Consider the following 12,717-nt stretch of genomic DNA (forward strand, 5'->3'; position numbering starts at 1 on the left):
CTGTACGAATATCAGAACCACATCCGCATCGCAAAATAGTCGTGCATCACTCATTGAACCCTACAAACCGTCTCATCCTCCCCACAGACCAGCACCTCCACCTCCACGAAACTCACCATGAACAACGACCCCAAACTCAACGACCTCCTCAAATGGTCCATCAACGCCAGCACCACCACCACCACCGGCGATGACAGCACGCCCCAAATTCAAGCCCCCAATGCCGAAGCCCTCGCCGCCCTCTTCGGCAACCGCAAATCCGACGCCCAACTGATGCAAGAAGCCATGCTTGTCATCAACTCGCAAGACCCCGTCGTCACGCCCGACGACCGCCTCACCGCATTCGACAACTTCGAGCAGCTAGTCGAAAACCTCGACAACGCAAACAACATGGAGAATCTCGCGCTTTGGCCGCCGCTGTTGCGGCTGCTGGGCCATGCGGAGCCGGATATGCGCATGTATGCTGCGTGGTGCGTGGGCACGGCCGTGCAGAATAATGGGAAGACGCAGGAGGCGGTGAGTTTTGTGGTTTCTTGCCATATTGTGTGCAAGTTTGTGAGTGAGCTGACGGGTTGTTGTAGCTGAGGAACAAGGGCAGCGACGGGCTCCCCGCGTTGCTAAACATGGCAGTCACCGACACGGACAAATCCGTACGCAAGAAAGCCATCGGTGCGATATCATCCGCCACTCGAAACTACCAAGCCGGCCTCGACGCCGTGCAAGCAGCCCTGCCAAAAGATCTTGCCATTGAGCAGAAGCTGGATGCTGCAGATATGGACTCGGTCGATGTGTTGATAAATAAGCTGCGAGAGCACTCGGCACGACTGGAGTAAGAATGAAGGATGACCGGCATTTCCGCGGCGTTTTGGCGTTTACTGTGTAGAGGAGATACCGAAGGGGACCTGGCATATATCATCATTGCATAAACTATCACCATAGACCTATCAACAATCGACCTGATCACTTAGATCACGTCTATATACCCACTTATTGCGAATCACTGTGCTCTAGAATGACTCATATTCGGCGAACAGCAATCTTTCCACCCGAGGAATGCGATACTGTCATCAGTGTTCGTGGTATGTGCACAATGTACTTTTCAAGTTTTGTGTGTCACATGCCTTGTATCCGTGGAGTGGCGGGAGATGAGGAATGGAGCTTCTGACGTGAATAATTGAATATGTACGACTCGCTGTTGACAGATATATAGCGTTGTCAAACCTGGTACGGGAATGGCGGATTGCCCATACCACAGCCACAAGAACCTACCACAGCCGCAACCACCACCATGTTGTCCATCCCGGACTTACGCGTCGACGTCGACTACATACGCAGCCAAGGCATATTCAGCGGAGCCGGTACCTTCTTCCTTAAACATGTCGTGACGCATTGCAGGGCCCGATTCTTGATCTTGATACACCACAGATACTGCCCCGAAGAGCTGCGAGAGCTGCTCCAAACGCACGGGAGAACTATCGATCGCGTCGAGGCGTATGTACTGCTGGTGCATATGGACGGGCGCGGGGAAGACACGCGAGTCGACGGCGACTTTCTGCAGTACCACCGCGTTCTGAAGCTCGCTTGCATAGTTCTGGAGTACACTGGGGAACGTAGGTCGTCGGAGGTGGATGTTTGATGCGGGGTGTTTGTAGCTGACGTGTGTAGTTCTCGAGCTCGCTCTGCCGGCAGGGAAACAGTTGACAAGGAGTGGTACTTCGCGTTCCGGCGGCGGACATGTGAAGGGGCTGAAGATCCCTGGAAACACATTTCGACCATCGCTCCGCCGTCCGAAGGCAAGTTATGTCTCAAAGAATGGCTCGAAGCCGTCGAAGGGGCGTGAAACCGGGAGATGTCGACATACACAGGACGACCGACCCTCTTAGACTGTCTATGGTCCTTACCCTGCTCCAGAATGTATTGAGCCTGCCATCTGAGAAGTTTCGCAAGAGAATCTGGCCCGATGGACGCTTCAACTACCTAGACACTGCAGAAGAGTCGGTGGAAACCATGGCTTTCTTGGTCGAGGAAAATTGCAATAGCATTAAGCAAAGGTATGGCCAAATTCGTTCCGAGGATGATAGTCGCATAAGTGAAGCCGAGAGAGAGAAACATCTGCAAGAGGAGAGGTGCTGGGCCGAGCTGCTTCATTCCCTCTCGTCATGCAAGGCGGACAGCAAAATAAGGGGTAGCGCGATACGAGAAAAGATACGTGAGAAGTTCACAGAGCCGCGCATATCGTGGACGAACCAAGAAGCCAACCTCAGGTATCAAGAGCGATGGTACTGGAGGGTCCTAAAGCTCTACAACCTCATTCTTGTAATGCTTTCCAATAGTAAGTCCAGAAATGGGTTCTTGGCCAGTTTCTGTAGATCTGACGGAAGTTTTCAGAAGCGAGTAGCATGCGCGGCCATAAAGTCCCAGATCGATTCGATATCCTCTCGGTGCATCACCTCCTCGAAGCTGAAGGGCCACATGCCGATCGCTACATGAACGCCCTCAGGACGTCACGGCTACTCGATTCTTTGCAATTAGCCAATGATGGTCTCGAATTCTGGGAGACACCTGAAACGTTCGACTGGACGGATGTGGCTTCTGTCTCTCATGCTGTTTCCCAACTCGACACTGCAATAAATGGATCATCAAGGCGTTGAGGGTGTAGTTGGACGCCAAGCTTTGGAATAATCTGAGAGAAATTCATAGTGGTATCCAGTGAGGATAGATATGGCTGGAACCTGCGGGCAGGCTTCTCAGGACAGCTCTGATCCCGCCAATCTAAGGAATGGGATTCTCCACTGATGTTTCTAAAGGTGTAGCATGGTGATGTGATATGATTGGGTTCCACACGAACAGGCTGGAATAATATATTTCGGGTATCAATCAGAAGCTCTTTCAGTCATGCTTGCGCCCCCTAGTAGAACCTCGGTCGGGCGAGTGGCTTCGATCTCGGCGCCTGGTGTTCCTGTCCCTTGAGCGCGAGCGGATCCGCACATGGTCTGATCGCGGCCGAGCTCTTTGATGATGATACTCTCTGCTTCTCGACCGGCGTCTCTTGCTGTCTCTTCCGTTATCTCGAGATCGAGACCTATGTCGCCTGTGTCGCTCTCTACTTCTGCTTCTAGAGCTGTCTCTCCTTCGCCGCCTGTCGCGATCGTCGTGGTCACGTCGTCTCCGATGTCGATCATCATGTCGTTGACGGTTCCGATCACGGCTCCTACTTCTCTGTCTTGATCTCTTCTCCCCTCGGAGACCACCCTCCACAACGTCGCCCTCAAGAACATCTCTTGCTTCGTCGGCAGGCATATTCGGACCACCAAGCTTGGTGAAGCCTGTTCCACGACCAAGACCATCATGATCGTCGTCTCTTCCCTCCGCAACAGCCTTGCGCATCTCTTTGTCACTTATGCCCTCTCTTGCTGCAACGGGCACCGCGTTCGCGCCGCTCCGATCCCTCACAGGCGGAGGCAGCCCGAGCGCAGCAGCCATGGCATCTTCTTCCGCCTCCTTCACTTTCCGCAGCTCTTCAGCACGCGCAAGTGCAGCTGTCCTCTCGGGGTCGGGGTCGTCGGGGTTTGCGTCGCCTTTCGCGTACCAGTTGAGGTCTTTGTTGCGTTGCCAGCGGCCGACAGCTGTATGATATTAGACGAGATCCTCGTAGATAGCTGAGAGCCGACTTACGCGCCATAAGGGAGTGGCCCAGGTAATTCTCGCGGTGCTGGTCGCCTTTGACATCATCCCATTTGAAATCGCCACGGCCGCCGCTGTAGGAAGTTACTTTATGCTGCATGTATGGCCTTACAGCACCTGTTACTACATGGAATACTTACCGGCTACCCTCCTTGCGTACCGACTGTAGAAGATCCATGTTGTTAGATCTTGGATATGGAGGTACCACGAGTGTTGTTTGGCCAGACCTGTAACTTTGGAGTGGCGCACGGGTCCGTGCTGAGAGATGTCGTATCAGACTGTAAGTTACACCACACGTCAAAAATCACCGCAATGTTATCCCGAAGCCGGCAATAGTCCTTGATGCGAATGTGCAAATATATCTATTTTTACGCAGGTAATTTCCAAAGCCCATGGATGAAGTAAGCCGTATGTACATCGAAGGCTATACATGTACCACATACATGCCCCATGCGTCCTGTGATTCGACAATCTTTCTCATGCACATATAGCTCATCAACCTATGAGACAAACTGCACAGCCAACTTCTCTCTCGTCTCCCTCGAGCCTGCAACAATGAGCGGCTTCTCCTTGGGAAACTTGGAGATAGTCTCATCGGACAGCTTCAACGTGTCCTTCACGATTTGTGGCGAAGTCAGACCAAGCCATTGGCCCAAGGAGATGTCAGAAAAGTGGTCAGCCTGGAGCACTTCTAGGAAGATGACATCGGTATCCCCGACGTTCTCAATGTAGTGATTATTGCTCTGAGGAAAGTACGCAACGTCACCGGCACTGTAATCGTACGTTGTGGCGACATTGGGAGGTGTGAAAAGCGTAGCACGAGCCTTGCCCGCGATGAAAAAGGTCCATTCGTCGGAGCTGGGGTGCCAGTGGATCTCGCGCATTGCACCGGGCTTCACGGACACGAGAGCAGCGGAGAAGTCCTTGGCTATGGGAAAGGTGAGCGGATCAACGATCTTGACACTTCCACCAGCAACTCGATGAGCTTCTTGCTCAGACCAGTGGTAGGAGTATGTCTTGCTTTTGGGGATGGGCCCGGCAGAGCCAGTGATGTTCTGCTTCTCAATGTCTTTCGGAGCTGGTGTTCCGGGGAAAATGAACAGCTCGCCGGACGGGATGTTGTCGAACGCAGAAGTTGGGACCTCCAGGTTCTTGGACAGAACAGATTTGGGATTGTGGGCAAACACCTCTGACGCAAGGAATGTGTTGTCTTCGGAAAATGCGCCGTCATCGAAGACGAGCATAAATTCGCAGCCTCCCTCGAGGCCCTGGATGCTGTGAGGTACACCTCTGAAACTTATATTAGATATTGATCCGTCATTGTCTTGGATCTAGCTTACGCAGGGAAGAACCAAACATCGCCCTTGCTAACATCGTCAATAAATGTTTGGCCATCTTCATCGACAGCCTGCTGCAGTATCAGTTCCAGAACAGTCACGTGACGTGTCTCAGCCTACCTGGATTCGAGCAGAGCCATTTAGCATAAGAGCCCACTCGGATGCAACATGCCAATGAAGCTCACGATATGCGTGGGGCTCCAATCGCATATCCACACCAGCCATCAACTTCGCGTCCGGCATAACGTTGGTGTTCTGTTGCCGTGACCAGCCTGCGCTGTCCAGGCCCAACTTCGAGTGAGACAACGCCATCGGCCATTTCGCGCTGATAGTCTGTCCGTGATCGGTTCCTGGAGGAGCCAACAAGTCGCTGTTCATGGCAGAGAGCGCATCGTTGCCTATCGAAAATCAGATCCTCCCAATCTTGGCCTTGTAAAGATGGTAACTCACGAGGGCCAGGGTCCGTTCCTCCTTTGGCACCTCGAATTGGTTGGGGATGTTCAATGTTGTCAAAGTTGAGAAACACCCCTATCTTGGCATCGTCTGATTGGCCTGGAGCAAGCTCATACTCAACCTTTGTGGTGTCCTCGTCAGAGATGATGTTTGACGGATCATAGCCCGCGAGGTCAGGGCTACCTCGCAACGGCGGGTTTGCAGCACGTTGTGGGACAGCTGGTGGAGACCCTGCTATCGCTGAGCTAATGAAAGAAGCAGTGTACAGAAGACCGAAGGCCAGTCTCGTCATGGTGCAATTGATGGACTTTCTTAAACACTGAGGCTAACTTGCTGAGAACTGAAAGAGGGACGACTGGTTGAAGTAGGGAGCAGGCGGTCCTACTTTTTATATGCTGGCCGAACGCACGATTGTCATGGCTCCTCCAATGGATGACTAGTCTAGAGCATCACCAACAGCAGCTCCTCTAGATTTCCCCGTGTTGCGCTTGCATAAGGGGCGTGTAACATGGCAGCATCATGTAGCGAGCTGGGGGGGCCTTGCGGGGCTATTCTCTCGTGAGTGGACGCTACCTTGCTTACCCATGAGTGTTTTCTTTCTTTGCTCGATAGGAGCGCGGCTCAGAGATGCCGGATTCATGTTATTGTGGAAATACGGCAGTTCAGCTGGGGGACCCGATATGTCTGAATGGTAATATAAAGCGTTAGCGTGCTTACAGTGCACACTAGCACGTTGACGTTGATCGATGGCTGGCCCAACAACGCGGCCGAGTCTTGGTCCTCGTGGTTATGACAAGGGATATAGTAGTTAAGCACATTGATCTACATCTGCTAACAACCGTTTCATGCATGGCAGAGCTTGTACATACTTACGTATAATTAATTACAAGACTTCTGGCCATGGACATGAAAGCTATATTCTAAATTATAGAGGTCTCCGACAAATCCGAAAGAGAGAGTTTGACCAGGGGAGGTTGGACGCCAGCCACGCCGGAACACGGCTATCGGCACAGGCATACTCAGGCATCTTCAAGCCTCAGCATTCTCAGGCACTCAGGCATCATCGAGTCACGCTTGTGCTTCTCTCAGCGATAACAACAGAAGCCTCATGGTGCCACTTTGTCATAGACGCCGACTTGTGAGCATCTTCACAATCTCATTCCAGTCTGCGGCATAGCGCTCCGGGGCTAATCGCGCTGCTCGTTGATGCGGAACATTGATATTCATCTGTTCTCTACACTGAAAACCCTTCTCAACATTCTTCCACGCCAGGACGTTCGGTTGGCAGGTGATATGTGAATCTATATATCAACTATACATCAAGAAGTGCTAGCCTTTCGCAGAACTACCTGTGCAAGTAATCTACCGACAACTCAACATCAGCGTGGTCTCCATACAACGATATCAAATCGTTTCGAGGTCACAAAAGGGCTCGCAGAAAAAGATTTTGACTCGCCATATGTAGCACTCACCGAGTACGTTCTATCACACCCAGTCAAGCTTTGTTTCCTAACACTCACATTTCTACTTACCATCTAGCCATGCAGGTAGATTTTAGATCGTTTTCTAGAACAAAGAGGGTCCTTAAGCTCTCATCTCCTGAAGCTCCAATCTCACCAGACGATATCACCACCGCAACCGTAAGCTAACTGAAGTAGTATGTCCTGGATCTTGAACCCAAGTTAGGTCTTGCACGGTTCTCGGTTTACTGGCAGCCTGTGTCCTTTCCCTGACCGGTGCAGTACTGCAAGAATTCTTAGAAGAGCAATGGAAATTCTGCCTTTTCTCTTGCATTGACATATAAGAGAACTCATGCAATTCTTCTAGAGTCGCATAAGCTCTTCTACAGCGTCGTCTGACGGTAGCTTTTCGAGAGCGTAACATGCCAAGTGTTGAGGCCAAGTCTATCATCGAGAGCTTCCGTGTGTGTCAAGCACCACCCTGGTGCTGGAGTGGCTCGAGCGGCATCATGGTTAAGTTGAGCCTCGCGACCGTCGATGGCTAATCCTCGAATGTCGACAGTCTAGCCGGGAGTCTCGGCCGACTTGGAACTGACAGGATGGACGTCCACGCGTATCTCCATGGTGATTCTGCTGGGTAGCCGGACTGACCATGGATGTACGGAGTTCACCATCTCTCTCCCACCTTCCAAAAGTGAGTTATCAGACTCACTGCTGTGCTATTACCGTCTCTTTCAGTCCCTGAATGTTGCGTGGGCTTAGACCGCCGTGATACTTTTCTCTAGGTATTTAGGGCGATCTTTGTCTATGACCAACCAGTCAGCAATGAAGGCTAAGGTCTCGTCGATTCGGACTAGTCAGGATCGAGTAAGACTGGAGATTTGTATACCTGTCGAGGCGAGGTCCTGGAAGTCGAATCAGCTAGACCGGCGACAGCCCGGGTCGTCTTTTTCACGAGCGGGTATGCCCTCAGCAGGCTATTTTCCCTGTTGAGCGAAGCAGAGAATCAAGTTGAAAGTAAATTCTGCATCTGTTTGTGGAGGTAGGAGGTGTTCAGGCCTACGCTGCTAATAAGAGACCGGGAATTGTGGCGGCAGTGTACAATGATGAACGACTCGCGTGCCACTCGGGAAGACCCAGAGAACGGAATGCTTGATTCATCGTCGAGGAATGTAATCGTGGTCTTAATCCAGTTGATGGCTCGTGCGAAGTTCGGATTGGTGTCCGCCAATGAGCGGTGTTTTAAGTCCAGGAAATCGAGATCCGTGATACGGAAGATCCTGCGTCCGCAACGTTATTGGCCTTCGGAGAGCAATTCTTATCACGAATTCCCGTGCCTTAGGAGGCCTTCACCGCCCGCCATTGTTGCTATTATCATTATTTCCAGCCCCGAATGGCTCACAGGGCAGGATGTGATATTCCCAGTTCAGCCAGTTCAGCATGTAACCCAAGAGTCGTGAACGCGTTGGAAGAGGCTCTCTGATTGGCCACTGAGGCCCTGGAAACCCATGGAGCTACCTCCGACACGTCAAGTGTGCAAATATCTGCCTTTGCCCATGACTGCGAGTGAATATGGACAACGGACAGGCCATGACTGTGGAGCCGTCTGTATGTTACTAGGATGGCACTTCTGATGTTTATCGGCAAGCCGACCTAACTGTTCGATCACGAATGCTCTTCCTCGACTCATGACTCCGGACGCAGCTCCGCAGAATAGGGAGCTCACACTCACCATCACGCCCGTACGCGCCCCACACTCATGGACGGGAACGAGAAACAAGGTTTGGCTGTGCTGCTGGACCAGGTCTGTCTGCTCAGCGTTCTCTGGCACTTGGACCTGATCGAATATGGTCGAGTTCTGATTGAAGAAGGATTCGATGACCTCGAGACCTTCTCTAATGTGGGTAACCAGGACTTGTACGTTGGTGCGCTATAGAGCCAGCGTGGCACCCATGTTAACACCCTGATCAGAAAGTCCCTTAAGCTGAAGCGTGATGACGCTAGGGTGAGTTTGGTTTCGAATACTCAACGTCCTACTCATGAAACTACTTAGATGATGGAAGCATTCATCACCTCTTGCCGTAACCTTCACAACGTTCTGCCTTTGGATCCATCAAGACCACTGGTGACATGGGGCCACGTCCAGTCCGAAGCTTTCGAGTCTCTGTTGTCGAGCGTACGTGCTGCCGAAAATCCACGTAGCAAAGTAAGTACACACTACTCTCTGCTCGTCGCAACTCCACCATTGCCCCCTTGTAGAACACTGCCTAAGGACTGTGTTGACATCTAGGTAGCAGAAGAGTGTTTTAACGCTTCCACCAGCGCTGGACTCTCTCGACACTCTCTCGAGTTTCTTCCGCAGTCAGAATGGAGGAAGACCATCGAAGATCAAGCCAAGAGTCCTCTCTGGGGCTCTATCAGACATACCACAATGCAAGTCCATCATCGAAAAGGCTAGGAAGGCTGCCGTCGCCTGGGTCGAGTTGTCATGTCGGGTTTCAAAAGGCGGGCCGAGTCATGAGGCAACGACGTACCCACCAGCTCCTATACAAGGCGGTCACATCCATGCCCTGTATAGACCATCTGTGATGCATGCGGGCTCACCAACAGCATCTTCTCCGACTTCGGGAACCCCAGTTTGGTCGCCAGAAGCTGGTACAAACCTTTCGTCTCTTAGACAAGCAGACTCAACCGCAAGTGGTGTCGGGAGTAGATCTGCATCTAGTGCTATGTCACCTCAAGAGTTGTATGCCGATAGACAAGACAGCAATAGCATGGCCTCACCGGGGCTGAATGTAGCGTCATACACTGGTCAATCATCACCACCTATGGCCTACAGTCCCTCAATCGCTAGTGTGACTCATCTACCAACGTCTCAAACGCAGACGATTTGGTCGCCTGTGAATCAGGGGATATTCGCCTACGTAGGTCCACCGCTGAATGCACTGTATCTTTGACTGACGAAGCCTCAGGCTGCTCCTCCTGGCACACCTATGCCACAGCAGGCGTATAATTCAACTCTCCAAAACACTCCAGTCACGTACGCACCTGACACGCCCCCTGAGACGTCACAGAACGTGTCCGCTGCTGCATTCTGGAGCCCATCCTACGATGCCTATCAGTTCACAACCACTCCATATGACCCAAATCGCCCTCCATACAACCAGCAGGGGTAATTCGACTCCTAACACTCCTTTTTGTTCGATGATACCGTGGCGTTGTACTTTCTTTCGATGCGTTATGACAGCGCGTAGACGGAGGCTTCCCGTACCGTACGAGATCTCTCCATCTTACGCATCCTGATGTATATGACTTACGGCCTTGATGATAACGATACTTCCTTCAGTGTGGACCGGGCTGTCCGGACTTTGCGTATGAAGAACACTTGCACCGGATCACTCTTTTCTAGGCACACAGTTCCTTTCTTGGCTGTGGTAACCATTTTAGTGCATATTCATAGAGCATTGCTGGCGTTATTAGACACCCGGGCAACGACGTAAATGCATATCACGAATTTTCTTTGATTGTTATGATATCCTCCTTCCTATTTGGGGCTACATGATGCGCGCCACGTGATCCTGCGCTAATGCATCTTCCGCCTTCTTCCTGCAGGCAACCATTGTTGTTCATTATCAGAACATTTTTCTCTCTCTGGTGTTACGACGAGCTGATAATTGTGAAGGGAAAGCTTTGCAGTCTACCCCTGTCGTTGTGTTGCTATATGGAGCCGCAGACACCGTGACCGTTTCTTGGACACCGCATGGACCTTTTCGGCAACACTTGCAGTTCTCGCGCATTTCTACCTACATCCTGTGGACGCAACCAGTTCAAAATGCTTCGACAGCCTTGAGCTGCTGTATCCCCTACTTCGACTCTTCAGTTTTTTGCCTGTCATGTCGATCGTTACTCGCCTCCAAACCTACACCAGCTGGCTAGTCCACGAATTCGGGCTTTATACTCTTTACAATGCAGGCCGCGATGTCCACATCATCATTGTGCTCCGGATGATGCGAGCGTTTTGTTTTGGCACTATAGGACTCATTTTCGCCTTGTATTTCAACGCTCTTGGGGTCTCTGATGCTCGTATCGGGCTCTTCATGACTCTGACTCAGCTCGGCGACGTGGTTCTATCACTTGTCCTCACCTTCGGTGCAGACAGTCTGGGCCGACGTCGAGCATTACTACTCGGAGCAATGCTTATGGTTGTTGCTGGTGTGATCTTTGCAGGCACGGAGAACTACTGGTTGATGCTGGCCGCGGCGATAGTGGGAGTCATCAGCCCTGGTGGAAACGAGATTGGCCCCTTCCGAGCGATCGAGGAAAGTACTCTGGCACACCTCTGCGAGACGCCAGAACAAAGACCTGAGATATTTGTCTGGTATGTTGTCCTCGCCACTGTGACTGGTGCAGCTGGTCTTGTAGCCGCGGGGTTTATCGTCGATATATCGAAGAGCTTGGACAATTGGACGGAAGTTGATGGCTACAAAATCCTCTTCTGGATATACGCCGGTGTTGGTGTCCTTCAATGTTTTCTTGCCCTCTTCCTGTCAAAGGACTGCGAATTTGACGATCGGGAAACCCCTGACGATTGCCGCAAACCAACCAGCTCCATCAACACGGATGAAAGCACTCCCCTCATCAACCCACCAAATGGCCACTCGATACCCCCATCCGACCCAGACGTCGATCATGAAAAACGCGGCTTCCGATTGCCGATCTCACGCATCTCCCCTTCCACTATCCCAGTCCTCCTCAAACTCCTTCTGCTCTTCAGCATTGACTCTCTCGCCTCGGGCATCATGCCATGGTCTCTACTCAACTATTACCTCGATCTCAAATTCCCAATCTCAAAGTCCACCCTTGGCACACTGATGTCACTCGCCTGGCTCTCCAGCGCCGTGTGCAACATATTCTCTGCCCCACTCGCGCGCCGCATCGGTCTGATCCCCACGATGGTTGCCACACACCTTGCTGCCGCAATCTTCCTGGGTCTAACCCCCGTGCCACGCAGTCTCAGTTTCACTGTTGCGCTCATTTTCGTCCGCGCCAGCTTGAATAGTATGGATCAAGCCCCGCGCTCAGCATTCCTGGCGGCTGTCATTAAACCGAGTGAGCGCACGCCTGTCATGGGCACGGTCAATGTGTTCAAGACGCTGGCTCAGGCGGCAGGACCTAGTCTGACGGGCGCGCTGGCGCAGGAGGGTAGGTTCTGGATTGCGTTTGTGGTGGCCGGGGCACTGAAGGTGGGGTATGATGTTGGGCTCTTGGTGCTTTTCTGGGGCAACAGGATCGGGGAGAAGGAGAAAGAGGGGGACAGCGAGGAAGAGGTAGATGGTGACGGTGACGATATTGGTGAGGGCGAAGGGCCGGCAAATTGACACGTTGAATACCGGCACGGATGAATCCACGCGTATGAATGTATCGGGGACGATACGCAACAGCACTTCTGGCGCTCGCAGAATCGTAAAATCCATCAAGCCTCGAAGCGGAGCAGCACTTTCGGCACTCGTACAGTAGCATCACGACTATCGATGCGCTACCCAAAAGCAATGCTAGGATATATGCTAGACCTAAAATTCCACACTGACGTTACAATCTAGACTCTATACATGTCTTACAGACATAATATCCCAAAATGCACAGTGACCATCTGACACATACACGGATCTGGAGTGGTATGCATGTCTGTGATTTGTATGATTTGTATGATTTGTATGATTTGTATGATTTGTATGATTTGTATGATTTGTATGATTTGTATGATTTGTATGATTTGTATGATT

General features: G+C 51.6%; 5 protein-coding genes across 5 annotated transcripts; 3 read left to right on the forward strand and 2 right to left on the reverse strand.

Moving 5' to 3' along the window:
* The first annotated feature begins 18 nt into the window (after positions 1 to 18).
* On the forward strand, positions 19 to 1,061 carry EJ05DRAFT_105972 (Fes1-domain-containing protein). Its single transcript, XM_033738978.1, has 2 exons — positions 19 to 516; positions 582 to 1,061. The coding sequence occupies exons 1-2, from the start codon at positions 118 to 120 to the stop codon at positions 831 to 833; spliced, it is 651 nt and encodes a 216-aa protein (XP_033598030.1). The 5' UTR covers positions 19 to 117; the 3' UTR covers positions 834 to 1,061.
* Positions 1,062 to 1,288: 227 nt separating this feature from the next.
* EJ05DRAFT_503039 (uncharacterized protein) lies at positions 1,289 to 2,651 on the forward strand (the record flags this gene model as incomplete). Its single annotated transcript, XM_033747357.1, has 4 exons — positions 1,289 to 1,610; positions 1,666 to 1,825; positions 1,884 to 2,332; positions 2,389 to 2,651. 4 exons carry the CDS (start codon positions 1,289 to 1,291, stop codon positions 2,649 to 2,651), a joined length of 1,194 nt encoding a protein of 397 aa, XP_033598031.1.
* A 38-nt stretch (positions 2,652 to 2,689) lies between these two features.
* EJ05DRAFT_105669 (uncharacterized protein) lies at positions 2,690 to 4,023 on the reverse strand. The gene is made up of 3 exons (XM_033738977.1): positions 3,825 to 4,023; positions 3,676 to 3,758; positions 2,690 to 3,626 (listed from the first exon to the last, which is right to left on the reverse strand). Exons 1-3 carry the CDS (start codon positions 3,860 to 3,862, stop codon positions 2,890 to 2,892), a joined length of 858 nt encoding a protein of 285 aa, XP_033598032.1. The 5' UTR covers positions 3,863 to 4,023; the 3' UTR covers positions 2,690 to 2,889.
* A 161-nt stretch (positions 4,024 to 4,184) lies between these two features.
* EJ05DRAFT_503041 (putative oxalate decarboxylase) lies at positions 4,185 to 5,766 on the reverse strand (the record flags this gene model as incomplete). Its single annotated transcript, XM_033747358.1, has 4 exons — positions 4,185 to 4,974; positions 5,025 to 5,092; positions 5,142 to 5,419; positions 5,472 to 5,766. 4 exons carry the CDS (start codon positions 5,764 to 5,766, stop codon positions 4,185 to 4,187), a joined length of 1,431 nt encoding a protein of 476 aa, XP_033598033.1.
* A 2,927-nt stretch (positions 5,767 to 8,693) lies between these two features.
* Positions 8,694 to 12,312, forward strand: EJ05DRAFT_513072 (MFS general substrate transporter; the record flags this gene model as incomplete). The annotated part of the gene is made up of 6 exons (XM_033748395.1): positions 8,694 to 8,851; positions 8,906 to 8,939; positions 8,988 to 9,140; positions 9,229 to 9,858; positions 9,907 to 10,106; positions 10,617 to 12,312. The coding sequence occupies 6 exons, from the start codon at positions 8,694 to 8,696 to the stop codon at positions 12,310 to 12,312; spliced, it is 2,871 nt and encodes a 956-aa protein (XP_033598034.1).
* Positions 12,313 to 12,717: the final 405 nt, after the last annotated feature.

Source organism: Pseudovirgaria hyperparasitica (genome assembly GCF_010093815.1).
Source record: "Pseudovirgaria hyperparasitica strain CBS 121739 unplaced genomic scaffold EJ05scaffold_13, whole genome shotgun sequence".
Taxonomy (NCBI): Eukaryota; Fungi; Ascomycota; class Dothideomycetes; order Acrospermales; family Acrospermaceae; genus Pseudovirgaria; species Pseudovirgaria hyperparasitica.